General features: G+C 57.6%; 1 protein-coding gene across 19 annotated transcripts in view; it reads right to left on the reverse strand.

The window, feature by feature from the left end:
* SCRIB (scribble planar cell polarity protein) overlaps positions 1-24,220 on the reverse strand; it is a 117,176-nt gene that overhangs the window by 45,580 nt on the left and 47,376 nt on the right. For all 19 annotated transcript variants that reach the window (XM_054057072.1, XM_054057069.1, XM_054057062.1 and 16 more), the window contains 7 exons: positions 15,764-15,853; positions 15,158-15,235; positions 11,854-12,168; positions 10,449-10,529; positions 3,098-3,358; positions 2,783-2,893; positions 373-549 (listed from right to left, as the gene is read on the reverse strand). In XM_054057072.1, coding sequence (XP_053913047.1) covers positions 373-549; positions 2,783-2,893; positions 3,098-3,358; positions 10,449-10,529; positions 11,854-12,168; positions 15,158-15,235; positions 15,764-15,853 — 1,113 coding nt within the window. The remainder of the gene's footprint in view (positions 1-372; positions 550-2,782; positions 2,894-3,097; positions 3,359-10,448; positions 10,530-11,853; positions 12,169-15,157; positions 15,236-15,763; positions 15,854-24,220) is intronic.

Below are 24,220 nucleotides of genomic sequence, written 5' to 3' on the forward strand. Positions count from 1 at the left end.
TCTAAAGTGTCTCCAGATTCCTGTCTCCTGTTCAGGTCTGATTCTCATGGAATCATAGAATAGTTTGGGTTGGAAGGGACCTCAAAGATCACCCAGTTCCACCCCCCTGCCATGGGCAGGGACACCTCCCACTGGATCAGGCGGCCGAATCCAGTTGTTCTCCAGTCACAATATCACCATGGGCACAGCAGGAGACCCCGCACAGCCGTGACCTGGATGTTTATCCACATGAGACTGGATTTGTCCACAAGAGAAGGGAATTTCAACCAGAAGAGTGGTTGTGTCCCGGTCCCAGACTCACAGCGAGATGTGAAGCTGCCCTCCAGAGGGACCTTTCTGTAAGGAAGCGTGGGATTCCCTGCTGGAGCCTACCTGCATCCCAGGCGGCGGCGGATCTCGCCGCACCAACATGGTCAGCTCCTGGGTGTTGGAGAGCAAGGCGTTCACCGCCTCCTGGTGGGTCGCATGGCGAAGGTCAATGCTGTTCACCTCCAGGATCCTGTCCCCAACACGGAGCCCGCTGCGCGACGCCAGTCCACGGGGAATGACCTGCAGAGGATCACTGATATTACAAGCAGAGAAGGAAATTCCATCTCTCCTAAGAGAGACAGTGGTTGTGACCCCAGGGTTTCCTCCACCATCCTGGGGCTTCTTTGGACTTCACTCGCTGCAACCAAAGCTCCCCAAGAGGTAACGTGTCTGTGAAAACCAACAAAGAATGAAGCAAGATCTGCTTTAAGTTGTCGTTGGATCTGTTCTCATATTCTCACTTTATCGCTTCCATCCGACTGAATTCTGTGTTGGCATTTCCATTGTTTGGTTTGGGACCATAGCCAGAAGACAGTTTTCTCCCAAGAACTCTGAAGGAACTCAAAAGTCAAACATGGGGCTGTGGTCAGAAGCACATTGTGGTAGCAGGACTGGTCAAGTCAGTGCCACTACCGTCCTCAGGAACAGCTCCAGAGGGGATCGCGAGAGCTATGGACCCACAAACTTAACGTCTATTCACAGATTCATGGAATGGTTTGGTTTGGTTTGGAAGGGACCACAAAGTCCATCCAGTTCCACCCCCTGCCATGGGCAGGGACACCTCCCACTGGATCAGGGTCTCCAAGCCCCATCCAACGTGGCCTGGAACCCCTCCAGGGATGGGGCAGCCACCGCTTCTCAGGGCAATCCGGGCCAGGACCTCCCCATCCTCACAAGAGAACATTTCTCCCCAAGATCTCATCCCAATTTTCCCTCTTGCAGCTCAAGACCGTTCCCCTCATCCCATCCCTGCACTCCCTGATCCAGAGCCCCTCCCCAGCTTTCCTGGAGCCCCTTTCCATACTGGAAGCTGCTCTAAGGTCTCCCCACAGCCTTCTCTTCTCCAGGCTGGACAAGCCCAGCTCTCCCAGCCTGTCCTTGTACAGGAGGTTCTGCAGCCCTTGGATCACCTCCATGGCCTCCTCTGGACTTGTTCCACCAGCTTCATTTCCTCCCTGTGCCGAGGACTCCAGAACTGGACACAGGGTCTCCCCAGAGCAGAGGGGACAATCCCCTCCCTCCCTGCTGGTCCCACGGCTCTGGATGCAGCCCAGGACATGGGTGGTTTCTGGTCTGGGAGCACACGTTGTCGGCTCCTGCGGAGCTTCTCCTCTCCCAGCTTCCCAAGTCCTTCCATCCTGAACGATCCTGTGACGCCGTACCTCGAGAAGGGCACAGAGGAGCTAGAAAAGCTCCGGAGAAAGGCAACTCAAACAACGAGGGGGTCGAGCAGCGATGTGGGTGGACATGAAGGTCACAGCTCCTGAGTGTGAAGCGAAAGCTGAGGAAGGAGAATGGATGAGGTTTACAACACCGGAGGTGGGGAAAAGCGGAATATCGGACTCCTGTTTGCCAAACCACAACACGAGAAGAGAGGAGCACTTGGTGTAACCACCAGGACGCCGGTGCAGGGCAGGTCAGAGCGCGCTTCTTCAGGGGACGCGTAGTGATGTTTGGGACTTGCAGCCATGGGTGTTGGAGGAGATGGATTCGACATCTCCAGAGAACACGAGACATACGGATGCCAAAAGGGCTGTTCTCTCGAACACCTTTGAATCAACGCATGTGGAGGTTACAGGGAAACGAGCTGCAAGAGGTGGGCTCGTGTGCTGTGCCCAAAGAACATCAGCTGATGCCACTACTGGAAGAAGAACGCTGGGTGGAAGGGGTTTGGCCGAAAGGCAGAGGAGCACTCCCGGTTTTCCTTGCCTTCGTCCCACCAACGCTTTCTGAGCAACAATTGGTTTTCTAAACGCCTGCATCTTCCCAGGGTTCATCAGAGCTGACACAAGCTTTGCCATCTCCAAAGAAAGCACTCCCCAAAGAGCTCAGCACGAATTTAGACGAGGCCTTAGGAGGAAATTCCTCATGATGAGGATGGGGAAGCCCAGAGAAGCGGTGGCTGCATCGTCCCTGGAGGAGTTCAAGGCCAGGCTGGATGGGGCTTGGAGTCCTTGATCCAGTAGGAGGTGTCCTTGCCCACGGCAGGGGGTTCATCTTTAAGGTCCCTTCCAACTTGAACCATTCTATGACTCCATGATTCCACGAATTACTCAGCTTCCCAGGCTTTTCCTGCTGTTCAGGTTTCCGCAGCTGCCGCCGCACGTCCTTCATTCTTCACATGTGTCCATCCCCATCCCTTGTTTTCAAACTGACTGCACCTCCAGACTCCAGCATCAAAACCCTCCCCTTTAACCCCGGCAATGAAGCACCCGGCGATGCCGTCTGCGAGGCCGCGCACGCAGGACCCTACCTTGGAGATGAAGACCCCCGGTTCATGGATGCCAAAGGGGTGGCTCGAATGGTCGCTGCCCCCGACAATGCTGAGGCCCAGGGGCCCTCCCGCTTTCACAAGGTGGATTTCCTGGAAGGAGCAAGAAGAAGAGTCAAAGAGAACGTGGACACCACGTTAAGGACCACAAACACTGGAAAACACAGAGCCAGGGATGTTTTACGCGGGACACGGGGCTCCCATCACCCCCTAGGAACACAGTGGGTCCATCAGACCGCGAAGCGTTCACACGAAACCCACCCACCACCACACTGCCCCACATTCCGATGGTCTCACCTCGATGGGATACTGGTCCTCCAGGCCCTTGGCCAGTGGGCTCCTCTGCAGCGCCGGCGTCTCCTCGGGCGGGCTCTCCCCGTGGCTGGGGGGCGGTGGCGGTGGGGAGTGCATGCGCCCGCGCGGCGCGGCCGGCGCGTCTCCCTCGCCGAGCTGCTCCGCACCCTCTCTCTCTACCAGCAGCACGATGGTGGGGGAGGACGCGGTAAGCAGCGCTACCGCCTGATCATGCCTGGCTTCTGTCATGTCTACCCCATTGATCTAGAACAACCCGCAAACTCCGTGTCAGACCGTGACCCGAGCTCGCCCGGCCGCTCCCAGCGCCCTCCGGGACCCCGTTCTGCTGGAACGCGGCCCCTTCTCCAAAGCCTGCTCCCCACTTTGTGACTCGCCCCACTCCTTCCTAACTGGCAGAGACACCTCTTCATCTCCACCTGCCCACAACCCTCCTTCCAGAGAGCTCCCCAGCCCCTTTCCCATCTTGGAATCATGGAATGGTTTGGGTTGGAAGGGACCTCAAAGCCAATCCAGTTCCACCCCTGCCATGGGCAGGGACACCTCCCACTGGATCAGGGGCTCCAAGACCCATCCAACCTGGCCTGGAACCCCTCCAGGGATGGGGCAGCCACCACTGCTCTGGGCAACCTGGGCCAGGGCCTCCCCACCCTCACAGGAGAACATTTCTCCCTAAGATCTCATCTCAATGTCCCCTCTTTCAGCTCAAAACCGTTCCCCTCACCCTAACCCTGCATTTCCCGATCCAGAGCCCCTTCCCCATCTTCCCTGCACACCTCCAAGCCCCAGCAGCATCAATGATGCTCCAGGAGAACACGAGGACTGAGTATGACACTCCACCTCCTGGAGCACCACAAAGCATCTTTGCTGTGGCTCCCTCATGACCAGGAGGCTCCTCTTGCTCCGTCCTGGTTTTGCATTTCAGCTTCCCTACGGGGTCACGGCCAAAGAAGCCCAAGAGGCTGCGTGAAAGAATGGGTCCAAAGATCTCAATATGGGAAGAAGGCAACACAGTGAGTCCCAGAAGCGATGCTCCAGCACATGGAGCTGCCCTTGACAGCTTTGAGCCTCAGGAAGGAAAACTCAGGTGTAAAATGACTTGGAAGCAGAGAGAGAGAGACTCTGGTGGGCACAGAGCCCGAGTGGCTGGCACGAAGGAGAACTGGAACCCTTCCGGACAAGAAAACATCATCCAAAGTGCTACGCCAAGAAATTCCAGGAGCGCCACCCACAACCGTGCTGTGGTGTCAGGGACACCGGACAAAGAGGCACCCCCGGAGCCGCGGGGAAGCAGCAAAGCCCTTCATGGAAAGCACTGGAGAGAACCGTTCTGAAGAGCTGCGCACGTTTCTCACCCTTCACTCACACATTAATTATCTCATGGAGGTGAGGTGACCTGCACGGGTCCCTCCCAACCCAAAGCACCCTAAGACATGCAAAGAAAAGTGACTACGAGAGGCAGGGGAGCAGGAAGACATTCCAGAAAAGCTATGGTTCATCCCAGCTTGGCTGGAAACCCCAAGGATGTGTGAGGTTGAGAGGAGAGCAAAGGTGGAAGAACACTGCCAAAAGGAGAAACTCCCCATGAAAAAGCTGAAAAGAGAAGGTTTCTGTCCTTGGGTTCAGGAAAAAGCTTCCAAAATGAGCAATGGGGGATGAAAACAGTTGGAGTTTGACCCGCTGACGTATAAGAGCGCGGCAGCTGCGCCTCTTTCCTTGCTGTCCGATTCCTAGGAAAGCCACGGTTGCTCCTTAGATCCTTCCAAGGAAATGGCTTTGGGACAACATTGACCGCACAGTTGGGCAGGGTTTGTCCCAACCCTCCACAAACCCCATCACCGCCCTCTCCCAACCTCTTCCATCCCGGCCCAATCGCAGCTGAGTGCAGAGAAGATGATGGGCAGGACAGATGATGGGTGGGACACAGATGAGAAACCCAGACCCATGGCACCTCCTCTGCTCGGAGAGCTTCTCCAAAGGGACATCAGCCAGAGGATGAGCAGGAGGAGGTGAAGCTCCTCTGCTCAGAGAGCTTCTCCAAAGGGACATCAGCCAGAGGATGAGCAGAAGGTGAAGCTCCTCTGCTCGGAGAGCTTCTCCAAAGGGACACCAGCCAGAGGATGAGCAGGTGAATCTCCTCTGCTCAGAGAGCTTCTCCAAAGGGACACCAGCCAGAGGATGAGCAGGAGGAGGTGAAGCTCCTCTGCTCGGAGAGCTTCTCCAAAGGGACACCAGCCAGAGGAGGAGCAGGAGGAGGTGAAGCTCCTCTGCTCGGAGAGCTTCTCCAAAGGGACGTCAGCCACAGGGAAAGAGCAGAAGGAGGTGGAGCCACCAAGCCCACACATGCATGTGGGACAGGGACAGACGTACAGGAACCGGAGCAGAAGCTGCTGAGCACAGGAGAGGAGACCACAAGCAGGGAAGACAAGAAATCAACCACGGGGCTTCACAAACCCCAGCAAAGCGCAGGCACCTGAGACAAAGACTCCAGAGGGGTCTTTGCAGCAACGACTCATGTGGAAACCGTAAAGAGGTGGGACCCAAATCACCAACACACAGAGGAGATGGAGATCATCAGGGGAACGGGGAGGAGCAAACCTGCTCCGGGAGGCTTCGACGGGATTGTGGGAGTGTGCAGTGCTTCTTATAGGATGTTTAGCAGAAGGGTCACAGGTGGGAGGGGAGAAGCCAAGGAGGAGAAGGGAGGAACAAGGATGGGACAACAGAGAGGGTGGAGAGTAAAAGAGGTGGACCACACGCAGGCTGCTGGTGCTGCTCTGGCCAAGCCCTCTGCCCCACCACCATCGTCTGCTCCGCGTTTCTGTCCATGCCCGTTTGCACTCCCTGTGCAGGTTTGCTCTCTGTTCTGGGCACAGGCGCAACGCCTGCTGGTACGGCTCCAGTTGGACCAGTCAGCAAGTGGGAACTGGGGATGTGGAAGGGCCCGTGAAGGGGAGAAAAGGCTCAGGTCTGACCAAAGAGCTCCGAAGAACCTGACACTTGGGTCAGAGGCTGAAGAGACCCACGGACACCACTGCTGATGGGAGGCGAGGGAGGGAGCGCGTGTGCGTGATCACCCTGCAAACCCTGAACCCGACCAGACCACGGCTTGGGAAAGGGTTAAGGTGTTTGTGGGACTCTTGGTGTTTCTGGAGGAGCCTCTGAGGTCCTGCCCTGCTTCTTGGCTGCGTAAAGCCATGGCTACGTCTGCCGTGTTTCACCTTCGGAATCTGTGCTGAGCCTCCCTGACAGCCGGGAACGAGGATGAGCAGCAGCCTGGGGCACAGTGGGGTGGGAGGGGAGGATCCCCACATTCCTCCCGTCTGCAAGATACTCCAAGGTCTCCAAGATACTTCTCCAGAAGAGATGGGAACCTTGGGTTCTATCACCAGCTCAAGGCCCAGCGTACTCCAGCCAGCGTGGGCCTGGACCTCGCGCATCCCCGCTCTCACTTCTCTGCCGCTGGCAGGAACGCCCAGAACTGAGCAGACCAAAAGTATACGGTGGAACTTCCCCAGACCAGCGAAAAGGGAGACGGGAACACCTCAGGTAAGAGGGACATCGCCTGTACAGCCCCTGAGGGCACTTTCCTCACCACCTTCTACGATACCTGATCATCGTGATGCCCTCCCGGCTCTTGGCCAACTGGTTTTCACTGCCACATCTCTGCTCAGCAAGAGGACACGGCCGAGCACCACGGATCGGCCACTGGAGCGCCCACGGGAAGGGAAGGGCCTCCCCACCCTCACTGTAAAGCATTTTTTCCCAAGATCTCACCTCCAATCTCCCCTCTTTCTGCTCAAAACCGTTCTCCTCATCCTATCCCTGCACTCCCTGATCCAGAGCCCCTCCCCAGCTTTCCTGGAGCCCCTTTCCGTATCGGAAGCTGCTCTAAGGTCTCCCCAGAGCCTTCTCTTCTCCAGGCTGGACACCTTCAACCCTCTCATGCGGATCTCCTACGGTGCCCCCGGCACCACGGAAGGGGAACGGCAGTGCCGGCGGCACGGCTGCTGGACACGCAGCGGTGAGGAGTGCACCGGAAGGCACAGAGCTCCGCGGAGAGCCCAGCCTAGGGAAGCGTTCTCCTCAAGGACAGGCACTCCTTCCTGCTTTCCGTACCCAAGTACAGGACCTGAGCTGCAGCAGACGCTCGGCTCCAAACCTTTCCGACAGCACGTGCTGCAGCACAGCTCCCGTCCCGGAGAGCAGGAATGCGCTCCCTGGCCTGGACGCGCCTCCTCCCTCTGTGCCAACGCTGCCCTCCTCACCGCAGCTCCCGTGTCCAAGAACCAAGAGCGGGGCTGTCGCCTGCACCGAGCGCTCGCAAAGGCTCCGCACGCCGAGCCCGCGGCCAAGACACCGCCTGCCGTTCCCAGGGGATCCGACCGGCTTTTCCTGTGAGGCTGCCCAAGGATGCAAACAGAGCTGCTAAAGCGGGCGGAGGCAGCCTTGGCTTTACTCATAGGATCAGGGAATAGTTTTGGATGGGAAGGGACCTCAAAGCCCATCCAGTCCCACCCCCTGCCATGGGCAGGGACACCTCCCGCTGGATCAGGGGCTCCGACCCCATCCAACCTGGCCTGGAACCCCTCCAGGGATGGGGCAGCCACCGCTGCTCCGCCTGTTCCAGGGCCTCCCCACCCTCACAGGAGAGCATTTCTCCCTGAGATCTCATCCCGATCTCCCCTTTTTTGGCTCCAAACAGTTCCCCTCATCCTATCTCTGCATCCTCCAATCCAGAGCCCCTTCCCAGCTTTCCTGGAGCCCCATTCCCTACCGGAACCTGCGCTAAATTTCCCCTCTTTCAGCTTATCCTGAGATCTCGTGTCTCCTTCACACCCCAGATGGAGCAACCCGACGCGACGTGAAGGTCGTGCGCCTGCGCTGACGCCTCTCGACTAAGGGAGCACCAAAACAGGAGCAAACCCAGATGGACGGATCCGTCTGGCAACAGCCGGGATCAGGGCTCGATGCTGGGAGGAGGGAGCGGTGCTGTACCAGCTCGAGCAGCTGCCGGGTGCCCCGGGATGGAGCTCCACTGGGATGTGGTGCTGGAGCAGATACAGCACAGCACCCGGAGCCGGGATAGAGCAGACAGAAGCCAGCACTGACGAGGCTGTCTCAGTGCTTACTCGCGCCGGCTCCGTGGTAACGCGTGCTCTTACCACGAGAGCCGGATCAGAAACCCACCACCAGCACCGGGATTGCGGGAGCTGTCGCTCGGAGGCAGCGTGCGAGTTGGGAAGAGGGGCAGGAGCTCAGCGGGCTCCCAGCCAGACAGGGAGCGAGAGACACGTTAGGCACAGAGACTGAGGGTGAAAGGCAGCGGAGATCCACCCCACCGGCACCGAGGGAAGGGGAGCGGGAATGAAGTTGGGAAGGAAAGCGAGGGAAGCACTGCGAACGCCCTGCGCGGCCCCACACCACCCCGGGGCGGCCTCCCTCCACTTCGGCCACGTTCTCGGCATGGTTCTGTCCCAAAGGGATTCCCTTCCCACCGTCCCCACTGCGGCAGCACCTGCTGGAAATTTCCACCCGGTCCTGGAGGGACACCAGGCTGGGGCAGCGCTGTCACTTGTGTCACCTGTCACCTGGAATCTCCACCAGCTCCCAGAGGGTCCTCAGGTTGGGACAGTGCTGTCACCTGTCTCCTGTACAGCCTGGAATCTCCACCAGCTCCCAGAGGGGCCTCAGGGTGGGACAATGCTGTCACCTGTCTCCTGTACAGCCTGGAATCTCCACCAGCTCCCAGAGGGACCTCAGGTTGGGACAGTGCTGTCACCTGTCTCCTGTACAGCCTGGAATCTCCACCAGCTCCCGGAGGGACCTCAGGGTGGGACAGTGCTGTCACCTGTCTCCTGTACAGCCTGGAATCTCCACCAGCTCCCGGAGGGACCTTAGGGTGGGACAGTGCTGTCACCTGTCTCCTGTACAGCCTGGAATCTCCACCAGCTCCCAGAGGGACCTCAGGGTGGGACAGTGCTGTCACCTGTCTCCGGTACAGCCTGGAATCTCCACCAGCTCCCAGAGGGACCTCAGGGTGGGACAATGCTGTCACCTGTCTCCTGTACAGCCTGGAATCTCCACCAGCTCCCGGAGGGACCTTAGGGTGGGACAGTGCTGTCACCTGTCTCCTGCACAGCCTGGAATCTCCACCAGCTCCCAGAGGGACCTCAGGGTGGGACAGCGCTGTCACCTGTCTCCTGTACAGCCTGGAATCTCCACCAGCTCCCGGAGGGACCTCAGGGTGGGACAATGCTGTCACCTGTCTCCTGTACAGCCTGGAATCTCCACCAGCTCCCGGAGGGACCTCAGGGTGGGACAGTGCTGTCACCTGTCTCCTGTACAGCCTGGAATCTCCACCAGCTCCCGGAGGGACCTCAGGGTGGGACAGTGCTGTCACCTGTCTCCGGTACAGCCTGGAATCTCCACCAGCTCCCGGAGGGACCTCAGGGTGGGACAGTGCTGTCACCTGTCTCCTGTACAGCCTGGAATCTCCACCAGCTCCCGGAGGGACCTCAGGGTGGGACAGTGCTGTCACCTGTCTCCTGTACAGCCTGGAATCTCCACCAGCTCCCGGAGGGACCTCAGGGTGGGACAGCGCTGTCACCTGTCTCCTGTACAGCCTGGAATCTCCACCAGCTCCCGGAGGGACCTCAGGGTGGGACAGCGCTGTCACCTGTCTCCTGTACAGCCTGGAATCTCCACCAGCTCCCGGAGGGACCTCAGGGTGGGACAATGCTGTCACCTGTCTCCGGTACAGCCTGGAATCTCCAACAGCTCCCGGAGGGACCTCAGGGTGGGACAGCGCTGTCACCTGTCTCCGGTACAGCCTGGAATCTCCAACAGCTCCCGGAGGGACCTCAGGGTGGGACAGTGCTGTCACCTGTCTCCTGTACAGCCTGGAATCTCCACCAGCTCCCAAAGGGACCTCAGGGTGGGACAGTGCTGTCACCTGTCTCCGGTACAGCCTGGAATCTCCACCAGCTCCCGGAGGGACCTCAGGGTGGGACAGCGCTGTCACCTGTCTCCTGTACAGCCTGGAATCTCCAACAGCTCCCGGAGGGACACCAGAGTGGGGCAGCGCTGCCGTGTCCCCTCTCTCCGGTAGAGCTGGGGCTGCCATGTGCTGTTCCAGTGGGAACGCGACACTGGGGAAAGGTGAGGCATGATCTGCACCCACCACCGGACACAGGGAGGGTAGAACCACCAGGATTAAACACCATCCCAGAGGGCGCAGGAGGTGGAAAAAGGACCCCCGGACTCCAGTTCCGATGACACAAACGCAGCCCCTGGAGGAGGAAGGGCAGGAGCTGCGTGCGATGCCCACACTCACCGAGATGACCCGGTCTCCAACACGCAGGATCCCGTCCCGATGGGCTGCACCTCCCTCTGCGATCCGTGAGATAAAGATTCCCTGGAACACCAGGAAAGGTCAGAGCAGCCGGTGTCTCCCCGCACCCCAGCTTTCTGGAGCCGCTCCTGGGCCCCTTCCCCTTCGCAGCCCCTGCCCTGGCGCTTCCCAAGGTTCCTCGCCCCGCACAGACCCTCTTTGCCAAATCCTCCAGCTGCGGCAAACCCTCACGTGGCCGAGAGCCCAGGATTTGTGCCGGGAGGGCAGTAGCTGGATTAAATGTCACTGGCAGGGACTGTGAGCCCCAACCCCGCCTCCCTCCGAGCTTCTTCTCTGACTTGGGAGCGGATTCGGGCTCCAGGTCCCCCACGCTGCCCAGAATCCCAGAATCACTAGGTTGGAAAAGACCTTTGAGATCATCACCTCCAACCACGCCTGTCCACTACCGAACCATCCCCAAGCACCTCATCTGCCCGGCTTTTAAACCCCTCCAGGGATGGGGACTCCATCACCTCCCCGGGCTCCTCTGCCACGGCTGAGGACCCTTTCCCTGAAGAAGTTTTTCCTCATGTCCAATCTGAACCTGTCCTGACACAGCCTGAGGCCATTCCCTCTTGTTCTATCACTTATCACTTGGGAGAAGAGAGCAGCGCTCACCTCTCCACAACCCCTTTTCAGGGAGTTGCAGAGAGCGAGGAGGTCTCCCCTCAGCCTCCTCTTCTCCAGGCTGAACAGCCCCAGGGCCCTCAGCCGCCTCTAACAACCCTTGTTCTCCAGACCCCTCCCCAGCTCCGCTCCCTTCTCCGGGAGAAGAAGACCTGTCTTCTCCAGGTCTTCCCTGGAGTGAGGGGCCCAGAACTGAACCAGGATTCGAGGTGCGGCCTCACCAGCGTATGAGGGCAGAGTCCCTTCCCTGCTCCTGCTGGCCACACTGTTTCTGATCCAGGCCAGGATGCCATTGGCCTTCTTGGCCACCTGGGCCACCGCTGGCTCATGATCAGCCGCTGTCAACCAACACCTCCAGGTCCTTCTCCTCCAGGCAGATTTCCAGCTGCTCTTCCCCAAGCCTGGAGCTGCTCGGGGCTGTTGTGGCCCAAGTGCAGGACCCGGCTCTTGGCCTGGTTGAACCTCACCCCGTTGCCCTCAGCCCACGGACGCAGCCTGTCCAGATCCCCCTGCGGAGTCTCCCTACTCTCCAGCAGATTGACCCTTCCTCCCAGGGTAGTGTCATAACGTGCTACGGGGGCTCTCAGTCCCCTCATCCAGGTCATGGATGAAGATCTTGCACTAGACTGGACCCATGGGTGAGACGACCCCACGCAGCTCCCACCGGCTGTGCCAAGACTCCGGAATCAAGCACCTTCCCTCTCAGGGAGTCGTTACTGACCGTGTCCCCGGCCCGGTAGGGTGTGGAGCCTTTGCCGCCAGCGATGCTGAAGCCCAGGCCCTTCTCGTTGCGCATGAGGCAGGTGGAAAACCTCTCGGTGGGCGCCGCGCCCTCGGGCCGCTCCGGGAAGCGCAGGCCACCGCGCCGCTCGCGAGGGCTATAGTCGTCTTCGGGGCGCAGCGGGGTGACGGTGATGGCATTTTCTGGCTCCACCATCCGCTCTCGCAGAACCGTCATGGAGACGGAGCTTCCGGATCCGCGCAGAGCTTCCACTGCCGTGTGGTGCTCGGCGCAGTGCAGGGAGACGCCATTCACCTGCCAGGGAGAAAGCCAGGCACGTCCCGGTGGGATCTCTTCCAACGGTCGCTCCAGCCAGCGGAGCACAGCGCATCCCATTGGAGTCCCCGCTGCCCGCGCGGGAGCTCCCCCGAAAAGGTTGGAACTGGATAACCTTTAACATCCCCGACAACCCAAACTGTTCTGTGATTCCTTAAGGATCATCCAGTTCCACCCCCTGCCACGGGCAGGGACTCCTCCCGCTGGATCAGGCCAATGATTCCATGATTCTAAGACTCCCCACACTTGCCCAGCACAGGAGGTTCCCACAGCACCTTCTGCCCACCAAAGCCAACCACCCTAAGGGCTCCTTCCGAGGAACTCTCCCTCCACAGGGAGCTCCAACTTCCCCATCACCTCCATCATCCATGTAGGAAACCAACCCCCACACTGACAATCATGGAATCACCGAGGTTGGAAAAGGCCTCCAAGCTCATCCAGCCCAACGCCCCCGTGCCGACTGAACCCCATCCCCACGCGCCACGGCCACACGGATGTGAACCCCTCCAGGGCTGGAGACGCCCCCCCTGCCCTGGGCAGCCTCTGCCACGGCTTCACCACTCTTTCCATGAAGGAATTTTTCCCACATTCACAACTTGAGGACAATCGCTCACCCAGAAGCCATTCCCCCAACAAATCTAAGGACAACTCAGGCTGCCTCCACGTCCTGTTTGCCTTGGTGAGGGACACCCGTTCCCTGGAGCTCCCATCTCCTCCCCCTCCACACAAAACCAGGGAAGTATTGACAGTTGTATGGAAGACCCCAGGTTCTGCAGCTCTCAGGGAAACAACCTGACCCACGGAATCATGGAATTATTGAGGGTGGAAAAGACCTTTAAGCCCACCAAGCCCAGCCCTTCACGCAGCACTGCCGATCCCACCACTGAACCGCGTCCCTGAGTGCCAAATCCACACGGATTTAAACCCCTCCTTCGATGGGGACTCCCCCACTGCCCGGGGCAGCCTCCGCTCTTGCTATCCCAACGTCAGAAAGAAGTCCCACCACAGCAGAAGAAATGCCAAGTGGGGCCCAGGCAGCTGAAGAATCTTCTTTTCATAGCAGCCACCTCATTTCACACCCCCAGGAACAACTGCCTGGCTCCGAGCCCGAGAACTGGATGGTCCCATCTTTCTCCTCCACTTCAGGGCGTTCAGAGTTTCTTCCCAACGGGGCCTCGACGATCGAGTAACGCCCCGTGTCCCTGCTCTAGGGATACAGCGGTTCTCCTTGCGATTCGGAGTCATGACAACGGAACCCAAGCCTGAGGAGCCTCATCCACGTCTTATTGTGGGCACAAGAAAGCCTTTTAGGAGGGGTACGACCCTGTCTGAGTCATGTTGGGAGGGTGCATCCACCTTTGCCGGAGGCTTGGATGGATGGATGGATGGATGGATGGATGGATGGGCATCAAGGAAAGTAAACTGGAACGGAGAATAGTCTTCTCCCAAAGCTGGAACTGGAGAGGGATCAACTTGACATGAAATAGTCACCACAAATTCAACTGTTGCCCAGAGAAGTGGTGGCTGCCCCATCCCTGCCTGGAGGGGGCTTGGAGCAACCAGACCCAGTGGGAGGTGTCCTTGGCCATGGAACTGGATGGGCTTTGAGGTCCCTTCCAACCCAAATCGTTCCATTTCATGGTTCTGTGATTCTCTGAAAGGGAATAATCCTTCACCTCTCAAAATCTTCAAGGCTCGACTCCCTTTTGGAAGCCATTCTGCAGCAGAACGCCGTACGACGCCGGCAGCACAGGAGCCCCGGTAAGACCAAGTGCTCTTGGACCTTGTGGAATTACGAAGCCAATCCCATGACAACTGCAGGAGCGAATGGAGCAGCTTCTGAAACTCCAGAACCTGATTTTCCTCATGTGCTGACAGAACCGAGCAGCACTTTATTCGACCTCTACCACGGCGTGAAGGACCAGAACATCTACTCGGGCAAATATGTTGGGTGTGGCAAGGAGGAGGGCACGAAATCCCTCCGGACACCAGGCTGGTGCCCCAGGACAGAGCAGCTCTTCATAGAACCGTGGAATCAGAGAATGGTTTGGGTTGGAAGGGACCTCAAAGCCCACCCAGTCCCACACCCTGCCATGGGCAGGGACACCTCCCACTGGATCAGGGGCTCCAAGACCCATCCAACCTGGCCTGGAACCCCTCCAGGGATGGGGCAGCCACCACTGCTCTGGGCAACCTGGGCCAGGGCCTCGCCACCCTCACAGGAGAACATTTCTCCCTAAGATCTCATTCCAATCTCCCCTCTTGCAGCTCAAAACTGTTCCCCTCACCCTATCCCTGCAGTCACTGATCCAAAGCCCCTCCTCAGCTTTCTTGGAGCCCCCTTCCATACTGAATTCTTCTGATCCCCGCCCAGCACCGCAGTGACATCTTTTCCCTCCACAAGGCAATCCATGCTGTGTTGATGGTTGGATTTTATCCTATCAGAGGTCTTTTCCAACCTTAATGATTCTATGGTTCTAAACAACCTGAAGAGAGGCACGACCGATGCACGGTTGGCTCCCTGGTGAAGTTGTTCTCCTACAAGGTCCTCTTTTGTCCCAGACAGGAAGCCAGGAGCACGGAGGCTGGCCTGGACACCCGTTGGGGACGTAGGCACACGCTGCCAAGTGTTTCTTCCCATGTGGATTATGCAGAGTTGGGGGAGAGCCAACGCAGGAGCGATTTCTCTCCTTATAAAGCAGAAAAAGATTCATGGCGATGTTAATCAAACAACTCATCTTTGAGCCACGGGGGTTTGTTTTGCTCTTAGAATCATGGAATCATTACAGTCGGAAAAGCCCTCTCAGATCATCCAGTCCAACCATCTTCCAGTCCAACTCTTGCCCAGCTTCTGATGTTTAACCTGCCCTACAAAATGGCACGATGCAAATAAACACCAAACCTCGCTGCTCCCTCCGCTCTCGAGCCACGAGAAGCCCTCACTCCTTCATCCCAGCCAGGTCCTTACCTCCAGAAGCTTGTCGCCAACACGGACCCCCGCGCGAGCTGCAGGACCTTCTTCAGACACACGGGAGATGAAGATGCCCTGGTAACAAAACCATCGTTCTATGACTCTACGATAGTCATCGTCTCCCCATCATCATCGCCACGCCCTCGTTGTCATTGTCATCCCCACTGCCACCTTCTAACTGCTTGCTGGAAGAGGTGGAGCCCGTTTCTCAACCCCCTGGTGTGCGGAGAGGCCGCTCCACCTCACTCTACTTCAGGGAAAGGGGGAATCCCATGCCAATCCCACACCTTGGACGTGGGGAGAACCCAACCACATTGTCCCATCCAGAAGCCGGGAGAAAGAGGAGAGAAATCCCACCGTCACGCTGCCCACAGGGAAAGAGAACGGCACTTCAATCCCTTCCCAGCGAGATGAGAACGTGGCGTGGTTGGTGCCACCCTACGCGTGGAAGACAACCCCGTACTCCTTGCCTTGCCAGGACAGCTCGAGGGCTGCTCCTATCTTTCTTTGGGAAAGCTCAGCCCCAGAGCTGATCCATATTGACCCCTGACCTCCGGCGATGGAGAACCGGCGCGTCAGCAACCACAGAACTCAAGGTCTCACCTCGTCGTCGCCCTTGTAGGGCGTGGAGCCCTTGCCGCCGGCGATGCTGATGCCCAGCCCGCCCGTCTGCCGCACGATGGTCAGCGTCAGCTGGAAGCAGAACGGACACGGTTACAGCTCAGCATGGGCAGGAGAGCACCCAAACATCTCGAGGAGGACGGGGTGACTGCTTAGAGAACGACCGTGAGGGTTGGAACTTCATCTGCCCACGTCTCACTTTTTCGTCTAAGCCGTGGCACCCGCGCCTCAAAGGCACCGAGGTCACCGCGCGTAAGGACAGAGAAATCCTTCATCGCAGCTGCGTCCTCAACTGAGACCGAGCGCAGTTTGCCTGGAGTGAACGTGTCAGCAGATGTCCACCACAAAGCAAACTGGGCAGTGGTGGGACGAGGCCAGGAACAGGAACAGGAACAGGGGGAGCGTTCCCACCACAGCCCAGCTCTCCACGGGGCTCCCTTTGGGACGTAACCCCGTCCAGCTGCCGAGAGACCAAGGGTTGGTAGCTCTTCCAGAACTCCAGCTTCGCTCCAGGGATGGAAATCACTGCGTGATTCCAGAAGAGCCATCGGCTCCATCCAGCTGGCTCCATCCTCTGCTCCCCTCCGCACAGCAGGCCCAGGATCGGAGCTGTGCCATCCAAAGCCTCTTCCCTGCCTCCCACCTCTCCGTACCAAGAGATTCCCACTTCCAACAGCAAAACTTGTGTTCATCTTGAGCTGAAATTGCCCACATCCAGGCCACCAGCAGGACCTGCTCACGTTGCCCCAGCCACGAGAAGGAAGACAGCACGCGGTAGGACACAGGGAAAGGAATGGGACAGACAGGACTCTGGGGACCTCTCAGGGTCAAGGACCTTGGAGCTGGTGAGGTGACAGAAATGTTCACGGACTCCTGGAGAACCGAGCTCCAGGTGTCCCACTCTGGAACCAAGTCCAGAGCAGAGAGCGGCTGCTGCAGAGGCGCCTGGCTTCCACATCGGCTCCACCAGCCGGGGCGGCAAATGGAGCCGGAGACTGTCCTGGACCCTCCCTTCCACCCTTCTGCCCTTCCTGCAATGACCCAAGCGTCAGCCTTGAGGCTTCACCTTCTGCTAAGTCCAACCCAAACCCAAAGCCACCAGAGGGAACGTGGGGCTAAAACGGGTTCACTGCCACCCACCCGGTGCCCAGCGTGGTGGAAACCAGATGGGATCTCCGCCCAGAAATCCACAATTCCAGACTGACCAGAAGGGCATCACCTCTGGTCGAGACCGACTGAAATCCACGTATCGGCAGACATGGATTAAACAGCGAGACGGAGAAACGTGGTGGTCACAAACGTGGTGATGTCATGGAGAACGTGCTTTAAACCCGTTCCAGATCAGACCAACACGTCCCACGTGAAGAAATCTATTAGGATTGACCCCAAAATACGCGGCTTTTCTTCCAGTCTCCCCAGATTTTAGCAATGCCTCAACGATTTACAGCCGTACTCAACACAGAAACCTCTGAAGATGCTGGAAAGCTCGGTCTCTAGAGGGTTAGAGAGCTACCGAACAAAAGGATTCCGGTACTTCCACGTTTCTTCTGGAGTCCTCAGCACAGGGAGGACATGGATCTGTTGGAGCGACCCCAGACGAGGCCACGGAGATGATCCTCCCATAGAAGGACAGGCTGAGAGAGTTGGGGTTGTCCAGCCTGGAGAAGAGAAGGCTGTGGGGAGACCTTAGAGCAGCTTCCAGTAGGGAAAGGGGCTCCAGGAAAGCTGGGGAGGGGCTCTGGATCAGGGAGTGCAGGGATGGGATGAGGGGAATGGTCTTGAGCTGCAAGAGGGAAAATTGGGATGAGATCTTGGGGAGAAACGTTCTCTTGTGAGGGTGGGGAGGCCCTGGCCCAGACTGCCCTGAGAAGCGGTGGCTGCCCCATCCCTGGAGGGGTTCCAGGCCAGGTTGGATGGGGCTCGGAGCCTCTGATCCGGTGGGAGCCCAAAACATTCCATGGTATAGTGATTCTATGAAATTTGTGAAATCCATGGGTTGTCTATTTTTCCATTTGTTGACGCAATCAACTCACTGTGCAACTGGACAAGACTTGGGGTAACCCGGGACATCGTGCGCTCCTCACCCACCGTCAGAAGCAGCGATCCCGTCCTCTTGATTCCAGCACCGAGCAAAAATGTCTTACTTTGCAGAATCATGGAACGGTTTGGGCTGGAAGAGACCTCAAAGCCCACCCAGTCCCACCCCCTGCCATGGGCAGGGACACCTCCCACTGGATCCGGGGCTCCGAGCCCCATCCAACCTGGCCTGGAACCCCTCCAGGGATTCAGAGGAATCAGACTGAAAATAAGGGCAATCTGTGCCAGAAGAGTCAACGGGATGAGGGTCAGAACCTCTCAGCATACACTGAAAAGCGAAACTCCGAGGAGGAACCAGACCTCCTCAGACCTCGAGACGCTGCTGCGACAGCAGCCCATGGGCTTGGACCGGAGTAAGTAAGTAAGGAAAGGGCTGGAAAGAAGATTTCAAACGCCCAAAGCCAATCGGTTCTCCTATAAAGGGGTGTAGGAAGAAGCCGAACTGGCAGATGTTGGCTTGAAGTCCATGGAGACGAACATGAGCCCAGGAAGGAACAATCCTGTTCACTTCTACACTCGGTGTTTCACACCACATCCCAGCCTAAAGCGGTTCGTTATTCCTTCCCCAAAGCGCGTCCGTCCTCAGGTCACTTCCAAGCTGCCTTGACTTCCGTGATGTCCATCCTGATTCTCCAGCTTCCACCCCTGCCAGTGACCTCCCTGGGTCCTCTCTTCTCCCGTTCTTTCCCCTCAGACCAGGGATCCACAAGGACTCATCCCAGCCCTAACCCTCACCAAGCAGAAACCCACCCCCAGGTTCCTCCCAGTTCCTCCCAGTCCACCCATGCCATCCATGGAAAACCGCTACTGGGGAAAGGGAAAAGTGGGAAAACGGAGAAAGCCAACATTTCAGCTCGGAGCGGACACCTCCCCGAGTTCCCACCAGAGGCTGTGGGGACACCCGTTTCTCATCGACGGCCCCGACCCAGCGAAGCGGCTTCGCCTCCCTCCTCTCTCCTCTATTCCCACAGAATTCCATCCGCAGGCTTGGAACACGTTTTTTCACCCAGAGCACAAATCAATCAGATAATTTCTTCCCACTGAATCCTGCGGGAGTAGAATGAACAAAGGGGATTGGAGAGAGCCGAGAGTTCCCCAGGGAGCAGCTCCCCTGGACAACGTCATGGAGAGCCCAGAACTCCTCGGCGATGGAATGCCAGGACCTGGGAGAATCCCAGCAGAAGGATCACGTGTCTCACTAAGTTCTGCACATCCAAATCCCCAAAGAATGTCCCTGACATCTTCACACCGCTTCCAACCCGGAGTCCAGGAACGCCTCAACAAAAACGAGGGCAGCTCATGGCACGAGGACCCCGAGCGCCGGCGGCTCTGACTCACCGGGAAAGATTAGAAGAGCTAAATCGGTCCGGCTCCAGCCAGGAAGAACTTGAGAGGACACGGGGACAGGCTGAAAATATCCATGACCAAATGGAACATGAGGGAAAGAGACCGACCGGGCACAGAGCAGCCAGTGGAGAACGAGGGGAGGGGTCCTGGCGTTGATGCTGTTTCCACCCCTCCTCGGGGGTTCTTGGAGTTACCAACGGAGTGGAGATGTTCCTCAGAATCATGGAATGGTTTGGGTTGGAAGGGACCTCAAAGCTCACCCAGTTCCACCCCTGCCATGGGCAGAGACACCTCCCACTGGATCAGGGGCTCCAAGCCCCATCCAACCTGGCCTGGAACCCCTCCAGGGATGGGGCACCACCACTGCTCTGGGCAACCTGGGCCAGGGCCTCCCCACCCTCACAGGAGAACATTTCTTCCCAAGATCTCCTCTCTTTCAGCTGGAAACCACTCCCCTCACCCTATCCCTGCGCTCCCTGATCCAGAGCCCCTCCCCAGACTCTGTGTGTCGACAGAGATACGATTTCATTTAATAGAACCATGGAATGGTTTGAGTTCGAAGGAACGCAAAGCCCATCAAATTCCAACCCCTGCGATGGGCAAGGACACCTCCCACCGCATCCGGTGCTCCAAGTCCCATTTAAGGTCACCTTGAACCCCTCCAGGGACAGGGCAGCCACCACTTCTCTGGACAACCCCGATCAGGGCCTCCCCACCCTCGTCGTAAGGAATTTCCTCCTAATGTCCAATCTAAATCCTCCCCCTCATCCTATCACTCCGCGACCTTGGAAAAAGCCCACCCCAGCTTTCCCGGAGCCCCTTCAGGTACTGAAAGGTTGCCTTAAGGTCTCCTTGGAGCCTCGTCTTCTCCAGGCTGAGCAACCCCAACTCCATATAGGAGAAAACGTTCACACTGAGCACAACCCTTCACTGGAAGACCCTCCTCAGGGAGGTGCTGATAATCCCACCCAAGTCCCTTTCCCACAGAAGGCTGGACCTTCCAAGGTCCCTTCCACTTGGGCTGTTCTATCATGAGTTCTTTCACCAACGAACTCCAGAAACAGGGATTTAAGAAGCTCCTCCTCCTCCTCACGATGGGCACTCAGGTCTCCACAGGTCTGGAAACACCCACAGCCCAAGTGGGGATCCCAAAAGGAACAGGGTTGGTTGAACCCTGGGAGGCAACGGGACAAAGTCCCTCTGGAAAGGAGAACATTCAACCTCTTAAAGAGAACCAAAACAAGCGTTGGACAAAGCTACTGAGCCTTGAGCCATCCCAGAACTGGAAACAGGACAGAAACCTGGACATGGAAGTCCTCCAGATTCAACTGGAACGAGGGACACTGAGACACGCGCCATTTCCTCCTTTGCTCAGCACTGAAGAACTTTTATTCCTCTTCTTTTTGCCTCTTTTTGTTTGGTAAAACCACCAATCACTCGTTTTGCACCATTCTGACTCGATTTCCACCTAGAAGCTGCCCTCAGCCCAACCATTCCTCTCTGCTCTAAAGGTCCATCCCAGGGTGAAAGGACCAGAGAATCCACGGCTCCTCTAAAACCTGTCCCAGCGTGATGGTTCGCAGGAGGAATTGTCCTTCATTCCCACCTTGTGCCGGGCAGACCGCACGGCAAGAGAGCCGGTCCAAGGGAACAACGGGAAAAACAGAACATTCCACGTTCCAGAGGAACATTGAGGTGCACCACGGTCTGGAGGACAACGCTCACCGTGGACCTCGACGCTGAGCGCAGGAACAAATGTGAGGGAGCTAAGGAGAACGGATTCATCCATGAAGAGGAACCACCACTACGACTGCCACTGGAGCGAGTCCAGAGGAGGCCATGGAGATGATCCGAGGGCTGGAGCACCTCCCGCATGAGGAAACACTGGGAGAGTTGGGGCTGTCCGGCCTGGAGAAGGCTCTGGAGAGACCTTAGAGCAGCTTCCAGTAGGGAAAGGGGCTCCAGGAAAGCTGAGGAGAGGCTCTGGATCAGGGAGTGCAGGGATAGAATGAGGGGAACGGTTTTGAGCTGAAAGAGGGGAGATTGGGATGAGATCTCAGGCAGAAATGTTCTCCTGTGAGGGTGGGGAGGCCCTGGCCCAGGTTGCCCCGAGCAGTGGTGGCTGCCCCATCCCTGGAGAGGTTCCAGGCCAGGTTGGATGGGGCTCGGAGCCCCTGATCCAGTGGGAGGTGTCTCTGCCCGTGGCAGGGGGTGGAATTAGATGATCTTTAAGGTCCCTTCCAACTCAAACCATTCTATGATCCTCTGGTTTTCCACCACAAGGTCTTGGATCTACTCCAGGCTTCTCTTCCTCCTCCACTGACCCAGTCAGGAAACGGGGGGCAAACAGGGACCAGATTTTAGAGGCACAGAAGCGCTCGACGGCCTCAAGTTGGCCCAGGGCAGGATCGGATCGGACATCGGGAAGAACTTCTTCACTGAAAGGGTTCTTGGTCCCTGGCAGAGGAGCCCAGGGAGGTGGTGGAGTCCCCATCCCTGGAGGGGTTTAAAAGACGGGGAGATGATGGTTCAGTAGGGGACAGGTAAGGTCTGTCTCGTTGATCTCAAAAGTCTTCTCCATCCTTGTGATCCTGGGATTCAAGCGCCTTTGGTTCCTCCCGGTGGGATTTTAATGCCTCATTATTTTGTTCCCATCCGAAGCAACGAGATTTGCGAAAGCAAACGGGACGATGGTGCCACACTCCTGGCGCAGGAGAAGGAACCTGCAGGTGGTTCTGCATCCCTGGGGGATATTGTCCCCAGCTCGTCATGGGCTCCATAGGAAAGCACCACGTCAGATGGAATCGGCAGTGACGTCCTGTCGGAGAAGAGCCACCGCACAAGGAATCCGTCACTGTAGAGGGAATCGTACGGTGATGTCATACGAGGAGAGGTCACAGTCCCCACCTCCAACGTGTTGGGAGGGTCGCGGCGTAAGAGAACACAAAGGGCCCTTCACCTCAGTAGGAAAAGGTCACAGAATCATTTGGTTGGAGAAGACCTCTGAGATCAGTGATTCCAACCATACGTGTCCACTACTAAACCATTCCCGAGCACCTCATCTGCTCGGCTTTTAAACATCTTCGGAGACGGTGACTCCACCACCCCCTGGGCAGCCTCCACCAGGGCTTCACCACTCTTGAAATGAAGGAATTTTTCCCTCATAGCCACTCTAACCCTCCCCCAGTGCAACTTGAGGCCACTTCTTCTCATCCCATCACTTGTTACCGGAGAGAGGAGACTAACAACGTCCTCTCCACAACCTCCTTTCAGGAAGTTGTAGACAGCGATGAGGTCTCCCTCCCTTCAGCCTCCTCTTCTCCAGACTAAGCAGACCCAGGTCCCTCAGCCACCTCTCATAATCCTTTTTCTCCAGACCATTCCCAGCTCTGTTCCCTTCTCAGGACACGCTACAGCCCCTCAATGTCCTTTTTTGGAGTGAGGGGTCCAAAACTGAGCCCGGAATTTGCGGTGTGGCCTCACCAGGATGATCTCCTTGGTCATAAAAACGCTCCTGTGGTGAGAAAATAAAGCCAGACCAATTCCAACAGAAGATATGGCAGCTGGGATTCTGTGATTCCATGATTCCACGTCCACAACGGGACATTCAGTCACTTAAAGAACCAACGGAGAGAAGGGCGGGCTGCATCTCTCCTAAGGCCTCAGGGTCCTGCTCCGTCAGAAGGTACCTTCTAGCTGAGAGATACCGCTGTCGTGATCCTTCCGGTGTTTATGAGAGGTTCATTGATCGTCTCAGAGATTAAAGTTTGGAGGTCGCACTGCAGGAAACTCACATTTGCTTCGTAAGAGCTCCAAGCCTGATGACGTCCAGACGAGCACGTGGTTTCACCCCAGCCAACACCACAACATCTCCATTCTGTTCCACGCTTCCCTGAAAAGCAGCGCGTCGAGCTGCTGTTGGAAGGGACGAGATCGCACGGAGAGGCTGGTTGGGTTCAGATAAGTTTTGAGGACGCGGTCCAGGAGGAGCAGCTGTGCAGGTCAACCATAACAGCAAAAAGAGGGTCCCGGGTTCTGGTTGAGGGACCAGCGCTGCGTTGTCTGCAACAACGGCTGATGCCGTAGAATCCCAGAACACTTCGGGTGGGAAGCGATCTCCAAGCCCACCCAGTCCCACCCCCTGCCATGGGCAGGGACACCTCCCACTGGATCAGGGGCTCCAAGACCCATCCAACCTGGCCTGGAACCCCTCCAGGGATGGGGCAGCTACCACTGCTCTGGGCAACCCGGGCCAGGGCCTCCCCACCCTCACAGGAGAACACTTCTCCCCAAGATCTCATCTCAATCTTCCTTCTTGCAGCTTAAAAACTCCATTCTTTCAGCTCTTCTCCTCCAAAGCCTCGCGGCACATCCAGTTCTGGGGACTGGGACAACACCCTGGGGCTGGAGCCAGTGTGGAGTCTATCTCCCCTGCCAGATCTCAGGGCTTTAAGACCTTTCCTTCACCGTAGCAGGGTTCCATCGGCACCAACGTCTCCAGGAGCTCTGGAAGCTCCAGCTGCACCCACAGCACTCGGCTCCCTGCACCCTGATGCTGGGATGGGACGGAAGCCAGGCAGATGTCTCCAGCTCGGCTCTGGCACGGCTGGTCCACCTCAGGACCATGGTTTAGGCTCAGAGAACACTCAGTCAGTGGCTCCTCCTCTCTGAGCCTTAAGAAATTGGACAAGGAACGTGACAGCAGTGCCATGAACGTGAACTGCGCTGCTCAAGGGACACCGGGCTCTGCTTGGCAAAGGTCCTGCTCCGTACCATCCCGTTGGTTCACCTGCAATAGGTTCTCCTCAAGGACGTGGAACCATCCCTGGAACACCAGGTGGACACTGCTCCGATGCTAAGTAGTCCTTCAGGCCCTGAACATTCCTCCCGTTGTCCTGCACCTTCACCGAGAGGCGCGTGCTCCTTGCAGCCAAAGCACTGGGAAAGGTGGGAAGGGGTCTCCTCGGCACACACGAGGTGTCCCATCCGCAGTGC

The sequence above is a fragment of the Cuculus canorus genome, chromosome 2 (assembly GCF_017976375.1).
Source record: "Cuculus canorus isolate bCucCan1 chromosome 2, bCucCan1.pri, whole genome shotgun sequence".
Taxonomy (NCBI): Eukaryota; Metazoa; Chordata; class Aves; order Cuculiformes; family Cuculidae; genus Cuculus; species Cuculus canorus.